The sequence below is a fragment of the Camelus dromedarius genome, chromosome 24 (genome assembly GCF_036321535.1).
Source record: "Camelus dromedarius isolate mCamDro1 chromosome 24, mCamDro1.pat, whole genome shotgun sequence".
NCBI lineage: Eukaryota > Metazoa > Chordata > Mammalia > Artiodactyla > Camelidae > Camelus > Camelus dromedarius.
In genome coordinates this window covers 6,578,966-6,605,532 of record NC_087459.1, presented here as the reverse complement: position 1 = coordinate 6,605,532, position 26,567 = coordinate 6,578,966, and the positions used below count along the sequence as shown (strand labels likewise).

General features: G+C 46.7%; 1 protein-coding gene across 10 annotated transcripts in view; it reads left to right on the top strand.

The window, feature by feature from the left end:
- Positions 1-2,076: 2,076 nt before the first annotated feature.
- RBFOX1 (RNA binding fox-1 homolog 1) overlaps positions 2,077-26,567 on the top strand; it is a 1,985,071-nt gene continuing 1,960,580 nt past the window's right edge. For all 10 annotated transcript variants that reach the window (XM_064478203.1, XM_031433195.2, XM_064478206.1 and 7 more), the window contains exon 1: positions 2,077-2,366. In XM_064478203.1, the coding sequence (XP_064334273.1) occupies positions 2,157-2,366 (210 nt within the window). In that variant the 5' untranslated portion in view covers positions 2,077-2,156. The remainder of the gene's footprint in view (positions 2,367-26,567) is intronic.

The following is a 26,567-nucleotide window of genomic DNA, read 5'->3' as shown; positions in this document are numbered from 1 at the left end:
TTTTGATGTCAGGCCCTATGACCTTTTAACTGTCCCTAATTTTCCTGCCTAGTTTCAAATGCTGCAGAAGATGGGTTTGACACCGTGACGTTGGTCTGGGCTTGGAGCATGGGGACTGGAACTCTGAATTATACTTTCTTCCTAGAGATTTCTGACTGTTTTGTGGTTAAAAGCACAGACTCTAAGCTGGACACCTTGGGTTTGAATCCCAGTTCTTCCACTGTATTAATAACCACAGGATGGATTTGCTGACCCATTGGGCCGCTGTGATTTGGTGGACCCAAAACTCTATTAATTGTCTGATCTACATGAGCTCCACTCTGACTGGTGTACCCTAGTGATATTTTACGTCTCTTGGAATTAGTGTTAGTTCAGAGCCTTTATTCAATGATCCTGGATATGTCTGATTTTTTCCCCCCTTTATCCCAATGCAGTCACTCTGATAAAAGGCTGCTGGTCCCTTTGGGGAAGGCTGTGAGAAAAATTAATACAGTTTTGACAGTGTACCAGGTTCCTTCCTCAAGGGGATCCAGCCTCCTTGAGTCTGTAAACTGGCTGAAGTCTGGGAATTGATTGAGGGGTCATGACTGTCTTTATGATTCAAGTCAGACTTTTGTTCACTTGATCTGGAACTCTTCTGCTTATACAGATCAAGTAGAAATTCAATAGGCTTGCCATCTATACTTCTTGGAGCACCATGCTTGATTGGCTGCTGCTATAGTTCTGTGTGGGTCAGACTGCCCTGACTTCTGCTTTGACTCTGCTGTCTGTCATGGTAACCATGCCCACTTGCCTTGGTGGTTAAGAGCCACCACTTGGCTCTGCCACCGTGAGATCCAATGACCCTATGCATTTTGATTTCCCAATTCAGTGGCAGCAGTTTCCACGCTAGGGTGTCTTGGGCAGATCGCTTACCCTCTTTAAGCCTCAGTCTCCTCCTCTGTACAGTGTGGGTAATAATAGGGTTTTATTTGTGCTGGGGCAGAGGGAAGAGACAGAGGAGAGAGGAAGGGGCTAGAGCAAGGAGGGGAGCATTTAGGATGCAGAGAACCCTGGATGGGAGCAGATCCATTTCCTCATCCAACAAATGTTTCTTGAGCACCTTCTGTGTGCCACCCACCATGATAGCTTTTAAGGATAAAATTGTGAACAAGGTAGAGGCAGCAACTCCCTGCAGGAGCTTGGGGGGTAAATTAAACAAGCAATTGCAACATGGTCTCAGCTCTTGATTGGGGAAGCTCGGGGCACACAGGAGCCTGGCACTCACTCAGCCTGCCCTGGACACTGGGTATAACACCTACATGTCCAGAAAATACCTCCTGGCTTAACTTGTCACACAGCTGAGAAGAGAGCTTCACACTGGTGCTAAGGGCACATGGGGGGCACACTCAGAGTTATCAACCCATCACTCCAAAATATTTCTCAATGTCTCCTCCCTTTGTCTATTTGCTGAGGCTTTTCTGTTTTAGGTTCCTGTGCCCCCAGCACTTCTCCTTTGCAGCCCTTTGCCCCATTGTCAGTGTCAGTGAAACAACACCTTTCCCCCAGGCACCGGGCTCTGCCAGGGCAGAGACAAGCCTGCCAGGGTCACGATTGTAACCTCCTCCTGCATTGCCATGCCTAGTCCATAATGATGGTCAGTAAACACCCTTGATGGGTAAGCACAGCTTCAGAAGATGGTGCCTTTGCATTAAGCACATCATCCTCTAGCTGAATTCTCCACGATTTTTGAGCAGCCTCAGTTTTCCAGCCACGTCCAAACCATTCAAGATGCAGAACAGTACCATGGACCAGGGTGTCCATCCTTGCAGGGCGTTGGAAAAGTGGATGTCTGCCTGTCCCTTCTCCCCTCCCTTCCTTGGGAAAGGATACTACCCGTGTGCGACCTGGAGGCAGAGCTTTGCCTGAGCGAGTCTGGCCTCGGGCAGGTGAGACCCGCTCAGGCCTCTTCCACGCTTGCCCGCGGTGCGCGCGAGCAGCCAGCAGGGGGCGGCAGAGAGACAGAAGTGGTCCACGGAGGAGCCCAGCTCGAGCCGAGCCGCGCGAACCCACCGAGCCCGCGCTCAGAAGCCCGGTCTCCCACCGACAGACCGCTGGGTTCGGAAGGCTGCTGGGTCCTTCCTCTCCCCCAAGTGCAGGCAGAGCCCCCTGGAGCCATGGCCAGCCCTTCCGGCAGCCCCGAGGACACGGGCAAGCTCAGAGGCAGGGATGGCCGGCAGAGGCGGGAGGAGGAGGATGCCCCTCCGGAGGAGAAGAGGCTGAGGCTGGGGCTGGAAGGAGGAAGCGCAGCGAAGGAGGAAGGAGAAGACACGCCACGTCTGGGCAGGGAAGAGACCGGCACCCAGACAGGTGGCGAAGACAGAGGTGTAAGTGAGCGGGAGTGCAGGAGGGACGGGGGCTGGGGGTGGGCAGGGATGATCCCCGTCGGCCGTCAGGTCCAAGTTGATAATTGGGCAGCAACTCCTGGTGGCGGGCGCGGTGTGACAGCTCGTAGGGACCTCCTGAGAAACTAGATGCTCCGTTGTTGGTGGCAACTCCCTTGTTTATGTAGGATCAACTCGCTGATTCTCCCACGACGTCGTCCCTGGCTGGGAGAGCCGTGGGCTCCGTGTTTAGCCAAAAAGGGACGGGGAGCTCTGTGTCCTGGGGGCGCTTAGAAGGGGAAGGAGGTGGGGATTACTCTGACCCCCATCCTGAGCAGAGCTGTTTTGGGCACCTCTCTGGGACTTTGCTGGTTTTGTGTGCCTTCCTTCTGGTTAGGGACTTGGGTGGGAAGTACGTGGGCACAGGCTCTGACCTGCCCTGTCAGCATGTGTGCTGGTGGCAGCTCACCAAGCCCCTCACCTGCCTCTCATCTTCCTGTCCCTGCTCCCCATGCTGGCTGGGCAGTGAGAGTTGAGAGAAGGCAGGTAGCTTCCAACCCTGAAATCACTCCTCTCTCCTCATCCCTTCGGAGAAGAACAGTGAAGCAAAGTTCTGTGCATCCCCTCGGATGCTGCCCGGTTCTGGTCCTTGCTGGCCGAGGGTCCGTGTGAGAGAGATTTGTTGCATATGTGCGTGGGTACCTGAGTCACTAGGCGTGTGTGGGGTGGAAGCCTCGTGGCCAGCTTGACCCCCAGGCCCCTGCTTTCTGCTTTCTTTTCTGAATCTTCCAGTTGTGACCTGGCTGACCTTACATTTGGGGAGCACAAGTGTCCGGAGGACAGATGAGAGCTGGCTGGACAGCTGTCCCCTTGGCGAGGGCCGCCACCTTGAGAGTTTTTAAGGATAATGAGGTTGACCTTTTTGTTTCTTCCAAATGTTTTTATTCTTTACCATTTGCTTGGTTGAGCTTGTCTCAAAATTTTGATTTGTGGCTAGTGAGACCCACGAGGGAGAGGGCCCTTCTTTCTCTTGAATTCATGCAGGCGGCAGCAGCCTGCCTCCCATTCACCAGGCTGCATCAAAGCCCATCTGACTCTGTGTGGGGCTGCTCCCTCACCTCCCTGTGGCTGTGTTTGGATCATGGGTCACTTGGACACCAGAACCAGGTGAATTTCTCTCTGAGATGCCAGGACAAGGATAATATTTATGAAAGGTTTACTGGGACACATCGTGGAAAGCATGAGAAAGGATATGTCGCAGTATGGTGAGAGGAGAGGTCCTGGGTCTGAGACACAATTATGGGGGCTGTGCAATGCGGTGAAACTTCTATTGTCAGAAGCACTTTCCTCCTGTCAGCTCCCTCTTTTACATGGAACTTTGCCAAAAACGAGGACACCAGAATGGAATGAAGTGACCAAGTGGGTGGGATGCCTAGGAATGTGGGTTTGGAGCCAGACTACTCAGTTTGAATCCTGGCTCTGGCCCTTCCTTAGCTGGGTGACTGGGGACAAGTTACTTAACCTCTCTGAGCCTTAGTGTCCTCATTGGGGAAAAGGATATGTCAACAGGCCCTGTTTCATGGGGTAATTGTTCCTGAGATTAAGTGAAGGTTATCCATAGAAAGCACCTAGTGTTGTGCCTGGCATGTAGTATGTGCTCAGTGAATGTGATTTAGTGCTGAAATTCACTCCATGCATCTTGCTTGCAGCCATGTTTGATTTTGAGGGTGCATCACAAAAGACAGAGGTCTTAGGTCAGACTCTCCATGGTAAATGCCTTCAGTGGTTAAGGAATTATGTGCAGATGATGACCTTTTAAAAAGGCAGAAACCCTATTGAACTTTTTGGTTCATGAAGGAAAGTGAGGATTCCATGGTGTGAAGGATTATGTCATAAATGGACAGAAATCACCTTTGTTTTCTGAACCCGAATATGATTCTCTCCTTTTGGGACACTTGGGTCTTCTAGGGGGGCAGTGGCCCCTCATGGAGGTGGCATCTTGGTTTTCAAGTTTAAAGGTTGGCCAAAGCCCAGGCTTCCCAGAATGCCCTCCAGACAGATTTCTCCTCCTTTTTAGTTTCTATAGGAATATTCTCTTTAAAGAACCAAGGAGCCGTTTCAGGCTGGTGCCAGGAGCAGCAGCTATTTCTTCAAGGAAGAGAGCCATTTCTTCACTCACAGACCACGTCCAAATGGATCAAGAAGAAACAGAATGCTTTTTCATGAGATTTTGTGTGTGAAGACCATTATCTTGGCTGAAATGTAAAAAAAAAAAAATCCTTGTTCTTTAATAGCAGATTATTTTTAGATGCAGATCATTTGGGGCTTTTCTCTGCAGAAGCTGCACGGGCAACACCTCCCTGTCCATGTTGTATCCAGACGTTTTTAAGGATAAAATACCCTTTCCTGTCACCGTGTCTGGTACTGTGGATAGCTGAGGTTTACATGTAACTGGTTGTCCCGCAGAGTGGCTCCTTGTATTTAAGGAGGGGGCTGCTTCCTCTGGTGGTTGCTAGGGGATGCTTTTAGGAGGTAAGCTGGAGCCCCAGGAGCCTGCGCCGGAGTCCTGATGGATGTGAGGTGGAAGAAGGGTGTGTGACTAGTCTGGGCTGATCCCCCACCAGGGATCACAAGTTCTGCAGACTCCTTTTGCCCCCTCCAGGACCAGTGAAGCTGAGAAGGTATCGAAGTCCGAGTTCTCCCAGAGCCTTTATTGATTCCTTCAGAGTGACCGCAGGGTGAGTCCGACCCACAGCTCTTCTTGAGAGGAGAGAAAAGTCTTTCCTAGGTAATTGGTTATCAACCCCAGGCGTTTGCTCAGCTTTTCCCAAGAGCAGGCAGCTTGGCATAGATTTCTGAGTTGTTGTTGCTGGGCAGAGTTGAGCTTTCAAGGGTAATAACTCATTGGAATCCCTGAAATCCCCTGATGGACTCTCCACTCAAGAGTCCTCGGGTTGAGACCAGAGCAGGAGGTTGTTGTCAGCAAGGGGCTCCCTCGAGAGGTGAATCCAGACTGTGGGTCTTCCCACTTCTTGCTGCTGATGGTCTGCACCTGGCTCTCTCAACTTCGGTGCTGTTGACATTTGGGGCCAGATCATTCTCCATGATGGGGAGCTGTCCTCTGCATTGGTCCTTAAAATCATCCCTGGTCTCTGCCCACTAGATACCAGTAGCATTGATTCCCTACTCTCAGTTGTGGCAACCCAAATCATCCCCAGACATTGCAGGAGTAGGCAGGTGAAATCACCTTGGCTTAGAGCCACAAGCCTACACTTGCAAAAAGTTATTTCAGAGTGTGAGTGTTGAGTTTGGGTCCCTGCTGTACTGCTTACGAGCTATGAGGCCTTGGAAAATTTACCCAACCTCCATGGGACTCAGTTTCCTCCTCTATAAAATGGAGATAATGAGATATAATTTCAGTAGAAGGTTATGTGTATATTCAACAAAATGACAAGATAATAAATAGAAGATGCTTGGCATAACATTTAGACACAGAAAGAGCACAAAACAAATGGTCATCTCCACTTTTAATTATTTGGGCAAATCAGACTTCGTCCTCCATCCCCTCATCCACTAGTGACAAGGTGGGGCGTGATACTGTCCACCTAAACCTCTGATTGGATTCAGGTAGCATCTCGGCTTTCCACATGGAACTCATCAGCTTCCCCCAACCTCCTCCTTGGTTCTCAGGGTCCAGGATTCCAGCAGAGCAGGTGGCACTTGGGGTTCACTCCCACAATGGAGAGTTCCAAAGCCGGCTGCTGAGACAGGGCATTTGGACCAGCAACATCTGGGTTTCAGGATTCCCCTTTGAGCACAGCTGAACTCCACAGTGTGGAAGCTCTTTCTGCCGAGATATAGATATTTCCCTGGCAACAATCTCTCAAGCTGACGTGAAGATATGGCCGCCCGCTGGAGTGCAGAGTGTCTGCCTCAGCCATTCTGTAGTTTGTGAGGCAAGCTTCTGAGGAACGCAGAGTTCGAGTGTGAAGTGGCAGGAGGTTCCCTCATCCTCCAAGGGCAAAGAGTGGGAAGCCGGATGGTGGAGGATCCTTGGAAGGGGATGAAGAAGGCATGGAAGGCATTCCTTTCAGCTGGAACAGAGAGGCACAGGCTGCATACTGGATGGTCCAGACCTCTGAGCTCCCAGAAGGTGGATGCCTCTGTGCCTGGAGTAGTTTTGGAATGTGAACTGTGTTGCCCTTGGCTTTACTCATTTCAGAAATATTTAACCTCATTGCTAGCAAACTGGAGCTTGATTTGAGCTTCTCAGCTGGAAAGACTTGTGCTGCAGGCCAATGCCCTCCTAATTTAAAAAATTTCGGCAAGGTGGTCATTGTCCCTTTGTGTCCCCTGGAACATGACTTGGAGTTCGGGGAGCAGGAGGGAGACCAGTTTGGGGGCTGGGATAGAAGTCTGGTTGCTGGTGGGTTGCTAGTGGCTTGGACGATGGTGGTGGTGGTAAAGCTGTGTGGCTGAATTGAGGAAAGCTTATGAGAAACATTTCAAAGGACTTAAGGATCTATTGGGTATTGGGAATGAGGAAAATGCAGGGTGAAACTGACCTCCAGAAAGGCAGGTAAGATCATGAATTTGCTTCTGGACTCTGACGTCGCTCTGAGACCCAGGTGGCAACATCTAATGAATAGATGGGTTGGGGACGAAGATTCAGACTTGAGGGTCATTGGGGTTGATGCTAGTTGAGGCCATGGGGACACTGGAGATTGACTGGGGAGAGGGAGGAGTGGCAAGAGAAGGGGCTTTGGTATAAGCCTGGGCAATCTTCAGGATGAGAAATGAAGAATCCACGAGAAGGGTCAGAAGACTGGCAGGCAAAGGACGTGTGGCTCCACACACAGGAGAGCGAGAAGGATGAGGGTCAGTTGTTGAAGAGAGCCCATTGGATTTAACATGCTCACTGGGTACTGCTGGAATTTTAATGAAAACCAGTTGGTGGGGTGGTTACAAAGATTCACCCTAAGTCTGGGCACTACTGCACCCAGCCAGGGTGTGTGCAGTGAAACACAGGACGCTCAATGGTCTTGACGCTCTTGGAAAACTGTAGTGTGTGTGTGTGTAACTCCAAAGCTTCTGTCCCCTCCCCAAATACTCAGCGGTCACTTTTCCATACCACCTTGGAAAGACCCAGCCTTGGTGGAGAGCTCTGCTCTGGCTGTGTTACTCCACACAAGATGTGCTGTTGGGAGACCCTCACCTCTCTGCACTGGGGGACACTTGCCTTCCTCATTCCTTCTCCAAGTGTTTGAGCAGTTTCTGGATGCTGGGTGGCAGGTGCCAGGCTAGGTGCTGGTCTACAGGATGGATCAGTCCCTGTTCTCCGGAAGATTCTACTCTAGTGGAGGAGGCAGACTCTGGTCCGCGGTTCTAAGCCGTTCTCCCCACAACCTGTGTTTGGAAATAAAATTTTATTAACACACAGCCACACCCATTCACGTGCCTATTGTCTGTGGCTGCTTTCCTGCTACAGTGGGAGAGTTGGGACAGAGACATTGTGGTCTGCAAAGCTGAAAACATTTATGCTGAGAATCTCAGGTGTCCCCTGAAGGCATGAATATAGCTGCTTTTGAAATACACACGGTGCTGGGGTGGGGTTGCAGCAAGTGCTCACCTTGTGGGACTCCAGAGGGGAGGGAATCAGCTCCCCTACTCTCAACTTTTTGGGTCTTTGATGTCAGGGAAAGGATCAGGGTTTTTTGTGGATATTCCTCTCCCCTGTGGTGGCACCAGGCTAATGCCGTCTAATTTTTGGGTGGGGACAAGGAAGGAGGGAGGAAATGATGACTTGTAGCCCCTCCCCCAAAGATCTCCCTAAGATGGGTCCCCAGCAAGTGTTTGGGGTCTCACTTTGCACAGCTGCCAAAGTCCAGTGAGGTCAACCTTCCTGGTGCTGTGACTCTAGGGTACAGAACCTCCAAATCACTAAGAAGAGAGAGAAAAGAAAGATGTTTTTTTGCAAGCACAAGAACTTGGGTTTTTTAAATTAACATTTACCCCAATGTTTTATAATGCCTGGGCAGGCATATTTAAGCGTCTGCCTCAAAATCTCTTGCTAATAAGCAGATGGTACATTTAATTCCCTGTTTTTTGTTCTCTGAGCAACACACGGCTTCCTGCACTGCCTTCCTTGCAGGCAACTGCACATAGAGGTGATAGTACTTCTGACTATCATCACAGATCCCCTGAGAGGCCACTGAGAGTCCTATATTCGTGGGGCTGTTCCAGGGAGGCTCTGCCCTTTTCCCTTCTATTGGCTCCAGCTGGAAGATGTCAGGCTACTTATAGTCCACAGGGCTCCTGGCTTTGCTCCTCCAGAGTCTCAGCTCATCTCCCCTGGACCTCACTGGCTGGGGAGCCAGTGTCCCAGGTAGGGGTCTGAGTGTGGCCCCAGAGAGGGAGGGGAGTGGGAAAAGCTGCAGGGGAGGAACTCCAAAGAGATGGTAGAGACAAACTGGCAGAGGAGAGCTGGTGCGCAGAAGCAAGGACCTTGAAGGCACAAAGGAGAAAGTGTGGATTCCCCAAAACAGAGAGGAGAGCAGACACTGTTAGCATGCTCCAAGTGTGGCTGGGTTTTGTGAATTTTGCTTGTTTCCTTCTTTCTGCCTCCTCTTGCTGTGTTCCAGGGTGTCATAGAAACAGGCTTGCAGGGGCTCTGTGCAGCTCCGGGTTCCGAGGGTCTTTGCAGAATGAAGGGGCTGCCCAGTGAGTTTCCTTGGTCCTGTGGCCCCTCCTGTCTGGTCTCCCCATGCCTGACTGTGGGTGGACTTGGCTTGCCTTACCTGTCAGACCTTCCCGGAGAAACCTGGGCAGGGCTTGTATTTTTGCTCTGAGGCTTGTGTCTAGCGTCTCTGGATAAGGAAGAATTTGTGACTTGGAGACGCATTGGCTTAAATTGGAAGGTGTGTGGTGCTTGGGAGGGAAAATCTACTGCCCTTTTCATTTTTTCCTTTTGATTCCGTGTTCTGTGTTGTCCTGATGGAATTGTAAGTCCTGGCCTCTCGGAAATCGGCTGGATGAAATGGTCTACATGGCCTGAGTGTAATTCCTTGGCTTTTGTTCTGCTTATTAGCAATACACATTATTATTTGCTCATTGTAAAGAATTTTAACAATACAAGTATATAGAAAACAAAGAGCACAACTATTCTGTCTGATTCTCTTCAATCTTGCTTCTCAGAGGTGACACCGGGGTGGGGGTTGACATATCCTTCCACACTTTTCCCTGGGTATGCAAGCACATATAGTCACACATAATTTAATTTTAATCTTTGTTTTAATGGGATAATGCTCCACTTATTGTTTGGAAAAGCCTTCTTTTCAGTCAATGATGTGTCTTTGGCATTGTCTCATGGTGGAACCTGGGCTCCACCTTGCTCATAAGGCAGTTATTGTGCTGTGTGGATGCACCGTACTTTATCTGGCCAACCCTGGATCGATGGGTCTTTGAATGGTTCCTGCTTCCTCCCTGTTGCAAATGGCATCGTGATGAATATCCTGGCACATATTGCTTGAGGTTCTGTGCCTGTGCTTCTCTAAAAAGTCCCTAGGGGCAAGATATCCACGGCAGAGGGACATCTGTGCTGAATTCGCATCCTGGTTAAATATCTCCCTGCTCCCCAGTCCCCCAGGGCTCACATGTACCATCTTCTATAAGGGTCATCCTCCAAAGCTTGAAGGGTGCTGGCCAGATGGCATTGCCCGCCTCACTTGCACCGAGGTCACTCCACACCCTGGCACACCTGAGGGCCCAGCCACCCCACCAGCCCCTCCTGGCAGGACCCCAGCTTCTGACTCTGGCAGGTGGCCTTACCTGAGGGAACATTCATTTTCCCAAACATTCTTGATTATGCTACTGCAAGTTCCAAGGCTGGCTGCTTCCCACCTGTTTGCCCTCGAGCCAGCCTTTTCAGCTGTCTGGTCTCAGTTTCCTCCAAGAGAAAAAAATAGCAGCTTCCTCCTTGGCTGTTGGGAAGATTCACGGAAATGATCACCACTTCTGCAATGCTTGGCTTGTTGTGCATGTTCAGCAATGCTGGGCAGGTCAATACTGAGTTTTCGGTATATTGGACTGTGGCTTTACCACGGGTATGTCTTTTGTGCCAAGTCCCACTCCAGGCCCTTAGTAGCTGCTCAGTAAATGCTCAGTGAGTGATTTAATGGCAGGGATGGAGACTGGGGCAGAGGCAGTGGGAGCGGACAAGGAAATGGGCTCATCAGTTGGTCCAAGATGGTGGGCTTCAGAATAAACCTCCGGCCTCAGAGTCTCCTCCCCCATACTTGCCATGGCCCACAGGGCTCTGCTGTGTCTTCCAGGCCAGAGCCCAGGCAGGTGCTGGTCAGTGTCCTGCTGTATCAGGGCACCTCTGACCCCAGCTTGGACCTGAGGTGGCTGGGACTCTGCTGGTTCTGAGTTCAGACACAGAAAACAGGGAAGTGTGTGTGTGTGTGTGTGTGTGTGTGTGTGTGTGTGTGTTGGTTGGGGGGGTGAGCAGGACTCTCAACTTGGCCCTTGCCTCCCCCTTTGCTTTGGACCCTGAGAGGCATGGCGTGAGTTTGTGTATGTGCATGCTCATGTGCTTGCCTATGTGTTTGTGTTCTTGTGCGTGTGACCTTCTCTGTGAATTTCCAAGTCCTGGGTTGCTTGTGTAGGACTAGGGTTGCCAGATTAAATGCAGGAGACCTAGTTAAGCTTGATTTTCAAATTAACACATTTTTTTAGAGTAATTATATCCCAATTGCAATATTTGGGACATACTTACACTAAAAATGATTCCTTGTTTATATGAAATTCAGGTATGAGTGGCATCCTGTCTTTTCACTTGCTATATCTGGCAATCCTGGGTGGGGGTTGTGGGTGTGTGCTGTTGAATCTCCACACATGAGGGACTGTCTGCAGGCACCAGGATGGGGTTGGATTGCGAAGACCCTCCAGGGCTGCTTTACTGTTTCAGAGTCTGTGGGGTTGGGTGCTCTGGTCCCCAGGCCCTGGCAGTGCTCCCCAGTACCTGCCACCCCCTGCCACCTCTGTTGGTTTCCCTCCCATCCCTCTTCCAACATAGGGCAAGAGCTGCCCCATCCACCCTTGTTTGGAGCCAGATGAGATGCAAACGGTGTGCCAGATGGCTGCAAAGCTTTCCCCAGCTCCCTCTGCAAGGGGCCTGCAGATGAAACGGAAGCCCTCAGTCCGCTTCGCTCCCCTGTCCAGAAAACCCAGGCAGACAGACATTCTTCCCTCCTGGCAAGTAAACTACCCTGTGTTTTGCCAAACAAATAAAACCCTTCATTTCCACCATAAACTTGTTCACATGCGCAGGCTGATTGACCCACCAGTGTGCATGATTCATCAGCTCTTTCACTGAGCAGGGTGAGAGGCTCTACTCTTTGGCCCTGGTGAAGAGCTGCCTAATTTCCATCTGAAAGTCTCTAGTGGAAGCCAACCACAGCTCTGGAAGGAGGCTGCCTCTGTCCCCTTGGCAGATTCCATGTGGTTCTTGATATTTGATTGTGATTGAGGGTGCATTTGCTTCTGATTGAATGGGGGGGCTGTGAAGGAGGACATTGGACTTGGCTTCTGAGTCCACTGCAGACTTTCATGGGAAAATTCAGGAAGAAACCTAGTCCTGTGTTACTGTTTAGTCTTTTACTGAACTCATCATAGATAGGTCTCTGTTTTCCTGCAGCTCCTCTATGAGGTGGGCACTATGATCATCTGCACATTCACTCGCTCTTTCTAGTCCCTTTCAAACTGCTGTACATATGCTATGCTCTTTTCTGCCACAGGGCCTTTGCATATCTTGCTTTCTCGGCCTGGAAAGCTCTTTCCCTCCCCGCTTCACCTGGTAAGTCTCTCATCTACCAGCTGAGTTACCACTGCCTCAGGGAAGTGCGGCCATAATGACAAGAGTCACAACAACCCCCTGTTACCTGTTCTCATAGCACCAGCTTTCACTGTGTTTAGGTCTTAGCCCAACTAGAGATACTTCTTCCTTTGGGCATGATTCTTTGACAGATATCTGCCTTCTTCTATACTATGATCACCATGAAGGCAGGGGTCATGCTTGTTCTTGATCCTCACTTTGTCTCTGGTGTATAGCATATGCTAGGGTAGAATTTGATTAATGAATGAGGCATACCCACTTTACAGATGAGGAAACTGAGGCTCAGGAAAATTATATAATTTGGCTGGTGTTATACAGTCACTCAAAGGTGGGGCTGGATTTGAACTCACCTGGCTGGTCTCTGGGTGCACGCTACTAACCACTTAACTACGGTAGCTCTCCAACAGCAGAAGTGAGAGAGAGTGTGTAGAACACGTGTCACCAGAATCCTAGGGGTCCTCCAGGAGATGACGTAGGAACATACCTACCTATGGACTTCCTTAATGTATTGTATAGAATGCCCCATCTTTCTGACCTGCCCTTAGCAAAGGTCTTCTTAATATTTAAAGCACAGTTGTTGGTGTAGGAGGATGGAGTCTATATCATATGGTCTGTCATGGTCCTCTGATCTTCTTTTGCTTCATTTATGCAAAATCCACACTGCGTCTCATAGTAGCTCTTTAGTTTCTTTTCCCCCTTCAAGCCTGCTTAGAACTGGAAAGCCTGTGCGTCAGTCTCCTGTCTGGGGAACAGGGTTAGGAATCCCTACTTCCCTCCCAGGACTGTTAGAAGGATAAGATGGGATGGCAAGTGAAGGCCCTTTGAAAATGAGAACATTCTATTTGAATGCAAAGTGTTCTATGACTGTGATATTTTCTATCCTGTGAAATCATCATTGACCCTGAAACTGTCTATTCAAAACATGAACAGAGTTAACTCTTCCTCCCTATGTCCGCTGAGGGAGGGAGCCTGTCAAAGATTGTTGCTATTTTACGCCTGGGGAAAACTAAGGAAGGTACAGAAACTGGACCAGGACCCAGGAATCCTGACTCTGTCTGTGTAGGGTCTCAAACAGGGGGACTGCTTCAGGTTCTTTCTACAGCCTTGCCCTGTAAGAAACAACCCTTGTCTAATATTCAGAGGGGGACTTGAGACAGTTTCTAAAAACAAAAGCGACTGTTGGGTGGGTTCAGTCGTCTCTACAACTGGGATGACTCTGGGGTTGAAGCAAGTGGAAACATCTTTGGGGTCAGATGGATTTGGGTTTGAACCCTAGATTTTGACAGTTATAAGCTGTAAGGACTTGGGCAGATTGTTTAACATCTCTGTGTCCCAGTGACCTTGGAAAATAGGATGCATTGTATTAAAACTTGTGGAAAGACTCCCACCTGGCTCCTGTAGGGGGAGGGGTGACCAGCAGGGCAGGGCAGGGCTTCAATATCACAGGTGCCTGGCTCTGATTAACAACACCCACAGTCGTTCCCACAAATGCTTCCCTTGCAGGGTTTTTAAAGTCTCGGGGATCATGCAGGCAGGATATTGATACAGTAGTCAGCACAGGAGTCAACACTTACGGTTTATATTAGTGACTTCTTTGGTATTTTCCATAGTTCCATATTTCCCCAACACTTAGGAGTGTCAAAATCTCATGGGGGAGGGTGTTTATTAAATATACCAATTCCTGGGGCTCATGCCCAGAGATTCGGATGCTTAGGGGCTCAGTCAGGATCTATGGTTACAAAAGCTCCCAGGTGAGTCTCATGGTTTTTGTTCAGAGCCAAGTTTGGCTCTGCCTCAGGGGGACCCAGCTTGGGAACCAGTCCTTGGTGCTACTTTGTTTAAATTTCAAGGTGGGCTCTTCTACTCCATCTCTATTATTCTCACTTGTGTTCAAGCCTGTTCCTTTCCCTGTAAGCTCCTTGATGTCAGGGTCATCTCTCACATTTTTATCAGTGAACCAAAGTTTCTATAGGTGCTTGGTGGAACAGCATTTCTTGCTGAATGGGGTCAGTCTCTAGGGAGGGGTGTATGTGTGTGTATGTGTGTGTGTGCGTGCGCGTGCATGTGTGTGAATCTTTGTTATAAGAACCTTTTTGACCTTCATCTGCATTTGCTGTGAGTCAGTATGATTTACTCTAATGGAAGCCGGTACCACTTAAGCAAGGCTTTGCCCTGAAATGGAGTGAGATTATGGATGGGCAGAGCTGCCGAAAGCATTTCCTGGGAAATGTTTCAGTGTCATCCTCACTAATTGAATTCAGATTTTCACTTCCACCACCATGGGGGCCATTTTGATTTCTCCTGTGGAGATCAGATCTCCCGCAGAAGTGTAGGTGAGTAACTGGCATTGAGTTTGGGGATGGACACACTTCAACTATGAACAAAAACCATGGGATATGAAGCCAGAGGAACAGGTGTCATCATTGATTGCCACCATGTATGAGGTGGGGACTTGACATCCAAAAGAGAAGCCTCCTTTACATCCTCAACCTTGATTAAACTGTTTCTGAATTCCTTACATACACAACCAGTACTAAGATTGGTCCTGACTGGATAATACTTCAGCTGATTCCTATGCTGGGTAGGAAAATAAATTAAAGTGAGGGTCCTTTCTTTTGCATCAGGGCTTCTCAGAATGCTGGCCTTAGAACACCTGTGAAGGAATCCTCTGAGATGGTTTCTAGACCTGCATATTCCAAGGTCCAACCCTTTTGAATCAGAATCTCTGATGCTGGGACCACAAAACAAAATGATAACCCAAGAAGTTTGTAATCAAGTAGGGAGATTAGATGAGCATATGAATGAATGTAATACAGAGTAGATTAAAAAAAAACACCTTGATTATTTTGAATGAAATAGTGTTTAAAAAGAAATTCAAGGAACACAAAAAAGAACAGGAAAGAAAGAAAAGTCACCTCAAATTTTACCACCCCAAGAAATAAACCTCCTTACTATAAAGTGAACATCATCCCAGACTCAGCCTATATACAGATGGAGGGATGGTTAGAGAGATGGACAGATAATTCTGACCAGACAAGATGGGATTTCTGAAAGAAAAAGTACTACATTTAATGTTGCATGAATTTTAAGTGAAGAAAAAGAAAATGAAGTGAAATCAGAGGCTGCACGGTCCAGGGTGATGAGGAAAGCAAAGCTGAGTTTGTGAAGAGCAAAATTAGGAGGGAGGAGAAGGTGGGAGAGGTGGAGGACGGGAGAATGTAGCCAGAGTGGGAATTTAAGATCTTGAGACCAGCTGGCTTTACAGTGATGACAAAGATCAAAGTGAGGGCATTAGAATGAAGCTATAAAGAACCCCTGTTTGAGGCTAGGATGCCTAGATTCTCCCCATGGATGTCTGCTCATTGATGGTGAGAAGTGCGAACATCCTGGCCCTGACAGATCTTTCCTGAGGGCTCTGTGGTCTAATCTTGGGGCTTTTAAAAAAAATCACCTGGCTCAGAGCAGTGGTCCCCAAATGGTTCCTTATACCATGACCATTCTGTAGGAAATATTCATGGGTAAAGGATGAAATGAAAAACAATGGGGAAAATGTTGTGGGAATGTGCACGTGGGTGAAAGATTGTTGTTCTTTATTCTGAAATTATGTCCATTTTGTTCAGTTTTATTTTGCGTTTTCAGATTTCTTTTTCTTTTATGAAATGCTACGGGGGTAGAAATGTCTAATACTTACTAGTATCTAGTTCTTGTCTTCTTCTTGGCAATGGGAGGATGACACCTACTTCCTCCATTTCTGTGGGTGGGACGGTGGGGGAGGGATGCCCTGGTCCATGGGCTGGGGCAGAAATGCAGGGTGTCTGTTCTAGGCTGGAGCATTAAATGCCTAGTGCATGGTCTTCCTGCTCTGTTCCCTCTGTTGCCCTGATGGGTGATGGAACCTCCATCACCTGAGCCCCCGAGTAAGTTCAATGTGGAAACAAAATCCCCTCCACCCGCTGCTCCTTGACATGGGATGCACATGGAGCGTGAGTAAGAAAAGCAACTTCTGTTGTTCTGAGGCACAGAGACTTAGGGGTTGTTTGTTATTGCAGTAAAACCTAATTCAGCCTGATTGATTATGGTGGTATTTTTAGGGGGTGGTGATGGTGAAATTGGTAATTTAAAAATGTCCTTTCTTAACCCTCCACCCCTTCAGAAAAAAGGGCAACCTTGCGTTGTTTCCCAAGTTAAGAAAAATATTTTACTGGCTGATGAAATAGAACAATTTGGGAAGCAGCAGCTTAGGGAAACGCAGTGGAGTATCTACAAGCCCAGGTTATTTCCCTTTATAGACGCTTAGCCAAGACTTGGAGTATTTCCGTCTTTCCTATTCCACATTCCAGGGACTCTTGAAGAGACGTTAGTAAAACATTACAGCTTAAATGGCATGGGGAGCCATGGACCACCCTGACTCAGTTTCTGGGACAGAATCCCTTTCTGCTTCAGAAGGAGCTTTGTGCCACTGTGAGTGTTCACCCCTTTAGAGAGATTCTGTACGAGTGACATTAAAACATGGCCAAGGCTTCTGCTTCATTGTCCCCCAAATTAAACACCTCAATCACACAAACACACCCTGTTGGATTTAGTGCGACTGATTCCCAACTGTCACTAAGGATGTAATTAGATTATATTTTTTTCCAGTTCAACTGAAAGAAAATTGACAATAAAATGCTGATCAATATGTGCAGCTCAGGAAGAACAGCCTGCTTTGAGATGCAGAAGTGTTTGTTTTTAAAATCTATATTCTTGAGTAAAGAAAAAAAAATCCATCTCTCTTTCCTAGAGGGGGGACGTCTGAGAGCTAGGCTTAGCAGCAGCTTGACCGTCAGAGTCTGAATGAAACGAATGAAATAGATGTCCCTCTGGAGAAAAGGGTGCATTTCTGCTTTTCTGGGGACTGTGCTTTTATGGTGAAGTTTGCTCTCTGTCGTTGTTGGTGTGTGTGTCTCTGGATGTGTGTGTCTGTGGGTGGATGTCTGCATGCAGATGACAGTGTGTACCTGTGTGGGTGTGTGCAAAATTCCCATGTGAACCTCAGCTTTGCGGGAATCTTAGGGCCTTGAGCCCAGTGGATGCCATTTTAAGAAAAATCACTCAAAAAATGAAATGGAAAGAATTGAAATCAAATCCCAACTCTAAAGGCATCAGGTTTGCAGGCAGTTCTGGATTTTCTTTGTTTAGGGCTTTACTTGCCTCCATATGACATTTTTGCTTCCTATTAAATGGTCAGTATCAAAGGGCTAAAACTGATCACAAGCACAGAAGAGTAGGTAGTGTATGACTCTCTTTATATCAGGGTTTCTCAACCGAGAAGACTGTTGACATTTTGGGTTGGATAGTTCCCTGTCGCAGGACTGCCCTGTGCATTGTAGGACGTTTAACAACATCCCTGGACTCTACCCATTAGCTGCCAGTAACATGCCTCCCCCAAGCTGTGACAATCAAAAGTGTCTCTGGGCATTGCCAATGTTCCCTGGGGGGCAACATTGCTCCCAGGTGTGAACTACTGCCTGACACAAAGCACAAAATCACATGGAATGAGTTGAGGTTGTTGGCAGCCAGGGTGAGTGGTAACTGAAAGGTGGGTAGGGGGGTTGTGGGAGGGGGCCACAGTGCTCTGTTTCTGGATCTGGGTGTTAGCTATATGAGTGCGTTCAGATTGTAAGAAATTTATCAAGTCAACCTCTTGTGTATGCACGCTTCTATATGTATATTATAATTCAATAAAGCATTAAAAAATCAGTCAGAAGAGAAATGGTTTGCAGAATCAAATGATTAGCACGAAGGCTAGCCACCCTAATTTGAACGGCTGTCAAATGAATATGAGGGGCTGCCAAGGTGGGCCTTTCAGAGTGTCGGCCAAGGAGAAGAGGATCCTGGGGTTTGCCAGTTACACGGAAGGATGAGGCCTCATCCTGAGAGCAGGGGCAGTGACATGAGTGACATATCAAAGCATGGAGCTCTCCAAATGGGTTTGCTAAAATCCTACGCACGACTCATACTCCTAGCACACACCTGTGTCCATACAGAACAGGAGTTCTGTAACAAGGACCATTCATAGGGTTCACACTGAGACAGAGAAATCATGGTGAGACTGAGGAATTTGGCCATAGTGTCTTGGAGATACCCACAGTTTCTGGAATCAGGACTGCAGGTCTGGAATTCCCAGTTGTTATCCGTCTCCTGTTCATTCAACAAACATGTATGGAACCACCTTGTGTCTAGAACTTGCCAGGAGAGGAGGATAAAAAGATGACTGAGATAATGATCCAGCAGAGGTGACTCTCCTCTGACACTATCAGATAAGAACCCACCCAGGGTCTTGCTGGGCAAATGCCTTGATACACCTCATTCTGCAACCTATGTGAGAATAAAGGACTCCCCCAACCAAAAACACATGAAACTGTGCTGTATATATACAAATGCAATTTGTATTAACTCTGCAATATAACTATAGCCATATTAGCATTTTTTGTTTGCTTTGGAGAGAAATTTATTTCTTAGCAAATTATTTCTAGACTGTGCTGAACTGGAAATTTACTTAGAAGCAATAGAAAACGTAAGAGTGCCAGGCATTATGCAGAAGGTTCTAAAGTCAGTGGGGAAAAGAAATCAGTACAGTCCACATTACTCTTGAAAATCCCCTCCATCTTTCATAACGCACAGAGGTCAGACTTACCACTGCTTGCCGGCTCCCACTCAGCACGTTTCTCTCCAGGGTTGGAACAGAAAGTGGTTTCTTTGGTGAGCAGCTGATGAAGTCATTGAGGGGCCACCTTTTATGAATATTTGTGTCTTCAACCCCAAAATCATTCATCAAAGTGAGATGTTCTCACTAGGAAAGCAGCCACAAGCTCCTGTTGTGAAGGCTGTGTTCACAACTCCCACTTCTCTCTCCTCTGTTCTTGCCAAGTACTGATGGTTCATTTCCCACAGATTAAAAGAGCCCAGGTGGATCTATACCAATGAGTGGAATTTCTGGGTCATGTGGTAACTCTATATTTAATTGTTTGAAGGACTGACGGACTGTTTTCCAAAGTGGCTGCACCATTTGACATTCCCACCAGCAGAGTGTGAGGGTTCCAATTTCTCCACATCCTCACCAACACTTGTTACTGGCAGTCTTTTTGATCCTATGTTTGTGAAGTGGGATCTCATTGTGGTTTTGATTTGCATTTCTCCAGTGGCTAAGGATGTTGAGTGTCTTTTCATGTACTTATTTGTATATCTTACTTGGAGATAGGTCTATTCAGAGATGAAAACATAGGTCCACAAAAACTTATATTTGAATGTTTGTAGTAGCATCATTCATAATAGCCAGAAGGTGGCAATAACCCAAATGCCCTTCAGCAGATGAATAGATAAACAAAATGTGGTATAACCACACGTGGAATGTTATTTGGCCATAAAAATGAGTGAAGTTCTGATACCTGCTACAATACTGATGGACCATGAAAACATTATGCTGTGTGAAAGAAGCCAAACGCAGAAAGGTCACATATTATATGATTCTGTTACTATGAAAGTCCAGAATAGGGAAATCTATAGAGACAGAAAGTAGATTAGTGGCTGCCTAGGCCTGCAATGTGGGGCTGGGGGTGAGGGTAAGAGCTAAAGGATATGGAACTTCTTTTTGAGGTGTTGAAATGTTCTCAGATTGACTCAGGTGATGATTGTGCAAATCTGTGAATATATTTAAAATGATTGAAATGTAAAAAAAAAAAATGTAAAAGAAATATTAAAAAAAAAAAAAACCAAAAGAAGGCAAGCTACAATTCTTTCAATCACTTGATGAGCTTAAAAATACAGATTCCTGGGCTCTACCTCCAGTGATTCTGACTTAGTCTTGGGTAGGGCTTGGGTATTTCTGAGGGATTCTGCCATTCAGCCTGATTTGGGGCCCACTGTGTCCATGGGTAGCCCTCTGTTCTCTGAGATCTAGAGGTCATGGTGATGGTGGCTCAAACTTATGGAGAGCTCGCTATGTCCTAGGCACTGGGCTGAACACATTTATCTCTTAATCGCACAATAACTTCCTTATAAGGTATACAATATGCCCTCTGCTTTATTTTATTTTATTTTGTTTAAAATTTAAGAATTTTTTTTTGTTGGGGGGAGGTAATTAGACTTATTTATTTATTTTTTTACTATTTTTAAATGGAGGTACTGGGTATTGAATCCAGGACTTCATGCATGCTAAGCATGCACTTTACCACTGAGCTATACCCTCCCCCTGTCCTCAGCTTTAGAGATAAGAAACTGAAATTTTAGAGATGTTTGAGTGCATGCTTTGAGTAACTTGCTTTGAGTAACTTGTTCAAAACCCCAGTAGGAAGTGGTGGAGCTGGAAGATGCACTGGGAGCATCTACTAAAAAAACAGTGCTCTCAAGGCCACAAATTCCATGGTCCATGAATGTCTGAAGCCCACCTTGAGATTTCTGCTGAGACTAGGGTGGGGCTTAATATCTCAGAACCACAACCCTCCTTGCTGAGTCCTGGGCATTTGAGTCCACATCTGCTGTCTCTATCCTCGAGTCTACTTTGCTCTCCAAAGCATAAACCATTCTTACCAAGCATTAATGAATTTTGTTGACTTGTTGAGATTGGGGGCCAAGGACAGGTCACATCATTCCGTGCTTGGTCCTGGCCAACTTTCTGATTTCTCTTGCTATGCATCACCCCTGCATTTTCCCATGTACCCGCTCCCTCCTTCATTGCTCTGGGAACTCTGAGTTCTTGTCCCTTTATTTGGCAGAGCTCCTTCACTATTCCCTGCAAAAATCCCCAAAGTATGTCATTGAACCATGTCAATGCTTGAGCTGCAGAAGGTTTCACAGATGAGATCTGCCCTCTGGAAAGTGGTGGTGCTTATCGAGTTTTGAGATGTTATTTTGTTTTTCCCTCTAAAATATACTGCTTAACTATCAAACCTTTGGTGCTTGGCTACAGTCCTTGGCTGGCGGCAAGAGGGATGAATACTGCTTCTTTGTAACCCGAGGAGGAATGCTGCCACTTAAAGAAGGAGAAACTGGCTCTCTTTGAGAGGCAGAGGGAGGCTTCTGGAGCTGATGCCAGTTTGTTTGGAGGCAAAATGGTTGTTGTATTAAAATTGCTCAAACTTGGGCTGGTGCCCTGTGTTTCAGAGCTCAAAGCCATAATTACTTGATTTTTTTTTTTTTTTTATTGGTTGGTTTTCCATCCTGTTGCTTGGCTGATTTCTGCTAATAGCTTCAACCTCCTCAAGAGTTCAGTTCAACAGACACTAACAGCATCTACCATGCGCCATCCTTATAGCACCTACTATGTGCCAGGTACTGGGGACATAGTGGCAAGCAAGGTAAACACAGCACTGAAGAGGAGACTCTGTCAACCCCATCCCCCCAGAAGAGAGGCCACCATTGGGTTTCTGGAGGTCTCAAATACCCTTGCATCATCTCCCTAAAGAAGGAAGGTGAAAAGCTTTGGTGTCTGAGGCTCTTTGAGGAGGATTTAGCTGGGTTGCCACCAAGGTTTGGCATGATGGGGAGGAGCTAGCATTTGTGTTTGGAGGTGAGAAAGCAAGGGCAGCTTGATTTTAGAGGAAGCTGAGATTAAGAGAAGGCTTTTTGGAGTCCTGATGTATAGTGGAGACATGCTACAGTGAGGGTCCCTATGGCCGGCTCTGTGGTCAGTGGAATGACCATATGAGGTTCTGCTTATAGCAGATGGCCCCCAAATGTTACCAGATCAGGAGCAACTACAGCAATGATGACCTCCAGGGGCCTAGTTCCTGCCTGGCTTTCCAACCACCTGCAGCCCAGAGTTCTTATGTAAACTTACGAAGAAGGGAAAGAGGCCCCAATAATGACGAGAGCGAATTCCCCACCTGCCAGGCATACAGGGACTCAGAGCAGATTTAGCCGGAGTTACAGAAATAGGAATGTGACATTTCCTACACCCGGGTGCGGTGGAGCAAAATGTATTCCCTCTGGCTTGGAGGGATGGAGAACGCCAGGAGACATGACTCCAAGTTTCCATTCTTAAACCCCCATGTCTAGAAATGCAGTTTCTTCTGGTCCACAGACCAAAGCTCCGTGAACACCACATCCACTGCTGCATCTCTCCTGCCTGGCACTCTCCCCAATTTCCTCTCTTTGGCGCATAGAGGGAGGAGGTTCCAGCATCAAGTTTGTCCCCTGGGAATGAGCTGGGATGAAAGCTTAGCCTCTTCTGTGAGAGGACACATTGATCTAGTTGGTGAGACAGAGGAAGTGCTGACTGTCTAACCAAGTTCTCCTACTAGTGAATGGGTTATTTTGCCTTAACTGTGGCATCAGGGTTCACCTCCTTGGTTGCTTGTACAGACCCCAGGCCTTTTGGAGCAAGGAGGACAAGGCAAGACTTGCCTCTGGAAGAGCCAGCCAGCAAGTGACCATCCACCCATCTTGAACAACAGGGGTTTATTGTCTTGCATACTAAGGCTAGAGATAGCTGATTCCAGGGTTTGTGGAATGAACAGCTGAAGACAATGAATTTCTTGCTTGACTTTTCCGTGGTGCTCTTGCCTTTCTTCCTGTGGTCGTGGAGGCTGCCACAATCCAAATATGAAGTCCTCACGTGACAACACCCAGAGACAAGATGGAAGGGGCATGGCATCTCCCTGCACATTTCTATATTAAATTCTCTCCCAGAAGATCCCAGCAGACTTCCTACATCTCAGCCAGAACAGCCCTCACTAGAACAGTTGGAATGGAGTCTTGGGACCAGACTTAGACCAATCGCTGGCTAAGGGGGGTTTGAGGAACATTAGTTTAGGATCTAAGCCTTAGACTAGGGAACAACAAAGTTTTTTTGTTAAAAAATGATAATATTTTAGGCTTTTTGGTTCAGACAGCCTCTGCTACAAATACTCAGCTGTGCCGTGGTAGCATGAAAGTGGCCGTAGGCGATGCATAAATGAATGGGCCTGGCTCTGTTCCAATAAAATTTTATTTACAAAAACAGTCAGTAGGCCAGATGTGACCCTTGAACTTATACTTTGCCAAACCCTGCTTAAGCCAATCATGATTCTTTCCTTGAGGCTGGGCCAGCACTCTTAAGGAACAAGGCAGCCCCATACCTGAGTGAAACAGGAGTTCTGTTAACAAGGAAAAGAAAGGATTAACCAGTTTCTGGATAGGTAACTGATAGTTATCAGGGCCAAACTAGCTCTTCAGTTCAGTTTGTTATAAATAAAAGCAATTGGAGGATCTCCATATAGCTGTTAAATTTTGTTAAAACCTACAGAAATAAGGGTCAGTGACCTTTGTATCAGTCAGCTATTGCCACAAAAGTGCTATGTAACAAGCTTCCCCAAATCAGTGGCTTAACACAACAACTACATATTTTTGTGGATCTCTAGATAAGCTGAGGGTTGGTTGATCTAGGCTGGGTACATCTGGGAAGCCCTTCTCTGCTCCTGGTGTCTCTTCTCTTCTCCTGGGTCTGGTAGGCTTGCCAGGGTGTGTTCTCATGGTGATGACAGAGGCACAAGAGAGCAAGAGAGATTGAGCTCCCACTCTTCAAGCTTCTGGCCACATAACACTGATGAAAATTCCATTGGCCAAGGCAAGACATATGACTAAACCCAGCTTCGAGGGCTGGAGAAATATACTCTGACTCTTTAGTGAGAAGAACTGTGAAATTATATGGCAAACGGCCTGGATTTAGGGCATTGTGAAGAATTGGGTCCATTAATGCACTGTAATCGACTACAACCCCCTAACCACCAATAAAATCCAGTAAATACTTGTTTAATGTACCTGTGCCTGAATACTTCTGGCTGCAGCCCAGGCAATGGGGACCTGGCTGGGAAGGGACCAAGCAGGGCATTGCTGTCCCATAGGTCTGGGTGTAATTGTATGTGGCGGCCAACACTGCACTGACCATGGCTGACTTGCTTTGTCCTGAGTCCCCAAGGGGTAATGCTTGGCTTCATTCCATTCCTGAGTAATTTTGACAAAGCTGGTTTCAGGACCCTAGAAAGAAAATCAATTGTAGATTTGAATTTTGCAGGAAGTGAGAATGGTTGAATATATATAGGGTTTTACATGCTGGTAATTATTTCCTCACTACAAAGAAGACTGGCTATTAGGAAGCTGCTGTTAGATTCATTTGCTCCACGGACTTATGAGGTAGTGGTGTGTGTGTGTGTGTGTGTGTGTGTGTGTGTACGTGTGTACTTACTTGTTGAAGCTACTTCTTTTATAATAACATTACCTAACATTTTAAAATAAAGGGAGGAAATTAAATAGGCTTCTCTAGACAGGCACTCTGCCCTTTCAAAGTGGTTCATACATTGTAAAATAAAACAAATAAAACAAAATAAAACACAGTCACATTAAAAAAAACACCCCTCTTTGTTCAATTGGTTCTGGCTTCAATAAAAACACTATTTGCCTGAAGAGTGGAAGGTCGTTGTGACCCACTGTTCTGCACATGGCAGCCCCACGTTTTATTGTCATTTCTTAACAAATTCAAGTTGCTGGAAAAGACCAGGTTGATCCAGGTGAACGTTGAACTTCAGAGGTTATTTTTGGAGGAGTGGAGGTTGGGGTGGATTCATTTATTCAGTGTTTAGCATATATTCACAGGATGCCTGTTGCACCCTAGACACTGTACCAGGGACTGAGGATATGATAACCAGCAAAAGCAGGCAGGGCTCCTGCCCTCAGGGAGTAAGCAGTTTAGGGGATCCACCTTCCAGTAAGATTGCCGCTAGCCACATGGGGTTACTGAGCACTTGAAATGTGGTGAGTACCAGTTGAGCTCTGTCAGAAGTGAAAATTCATACTGGACTTTGAAGATGCTATTAAAAAAGAAGAATGCTAAGTGTTTCATTACTATTTTCAAAAATGCTTAATACATGCTGAAGTGTTATTTTGGATATACTTGATCAAATAAGTGATGTTAAAATTACTTTCACCTGTTTTGTTTTATTATTATTTTTAATGTGGCTGCTACCAATTGTGAAAGTAGACATGTGGTTACATCATATTTCTATTGGACATTGATGATCTAGAGGGCATATGGGCATTAAGCCAAGGGTTAACCAGGTCACTGACGTGTTTGTCGCAACTGCTGTGAAAGAGAAATAAAAGGTATGAAGAGAATATGCAAATAGGGAGGGGGAACCTCAGTCTTGGAGGGTCAGGAAAGGCTTCCTTAGACTGTCTGGAAGTTCCTCAAAAGGCTAAGCATAGAGTTTTCATATGACCCAGAAACTCTCTACTTCTTGGTATAGACCTAAGAGGAATGAAAACATGTCCACACGAATGTGTGCACACACATCACAGCAGCACTGTTCATAACAGTTGAAGAGTGGAAACAGCCCAAATATTTATCGAATGATGAATGGATAAATAGAATGTGGTCTGTCCACACAATGGAATATTATTTGGCTATAAAAATGATACATGCTATAACATGAATGAACCTTGAAGAAATGATGCTCAGTGAAAGAAACCATATCGTATGGTTCCATTTATATGTAATATCTACAATGGGCAAATCCACAGAGACAGAAAGTAGATTAGTCATTGCCAGGGTCTGGGTAGTGGGGCGAGGGAAATGGGAGATGACTGCTAATGGATATAGAGTTTCCTTTAGGGGTGATGAGTATGTTCTGAAACTATAATGGTGGTGGTTACCCAACTCTGTAAATATACTGAAAACCATTGATTTGTGTATTTTAAATGGATGAATTGTATGGTATGTGAATTATATTTCAATAAAACTGTTATATTAAAAAATAAAGTCTTTATCGTGAGATGACATTTCAGGGGAGACCTGGAGGGTGTGTTAACCAGGTAAGAAAGGTTGAGAATGACATTTCAGGGTGAGAAACAGCACATGTGAAGGCCCTGAGGCCAAAAGGAATGTAGCACATTTGAGGGGCATTGGAGAGGTTTATGTGGCTGGAGCCTGGAAGGCAAGGGAGAGCTGGAGGAGGGAGAGCCTGGCTCATGGAAGTCTTTTGTGAAGACGCTGAAACTATACTCTAGCTCTGTCACCTTGGGCATCCCAGTTAACCACCTGTTGGTGAAATAAAGGGCTGTTGTAAGGGTGAAATGAGAGAATTGTGCTTAGTAGAGCTGGGCTTGTGTGATTGTTAACCCACAGAGCAATGGGGAGCCACTGGAAGGGAGTGATCTGTTTGTATGTGATTCTGAAGGTATTGCTTTGATCTCTGTGTGGGGCACAGATTGCAAAAAGGAGAAGGAGGAATGGGGAGACCAGTCAGAGGTGTTTATATTCAAGCAGCCAGAGACGATAGTGGCTTGATTTATATATA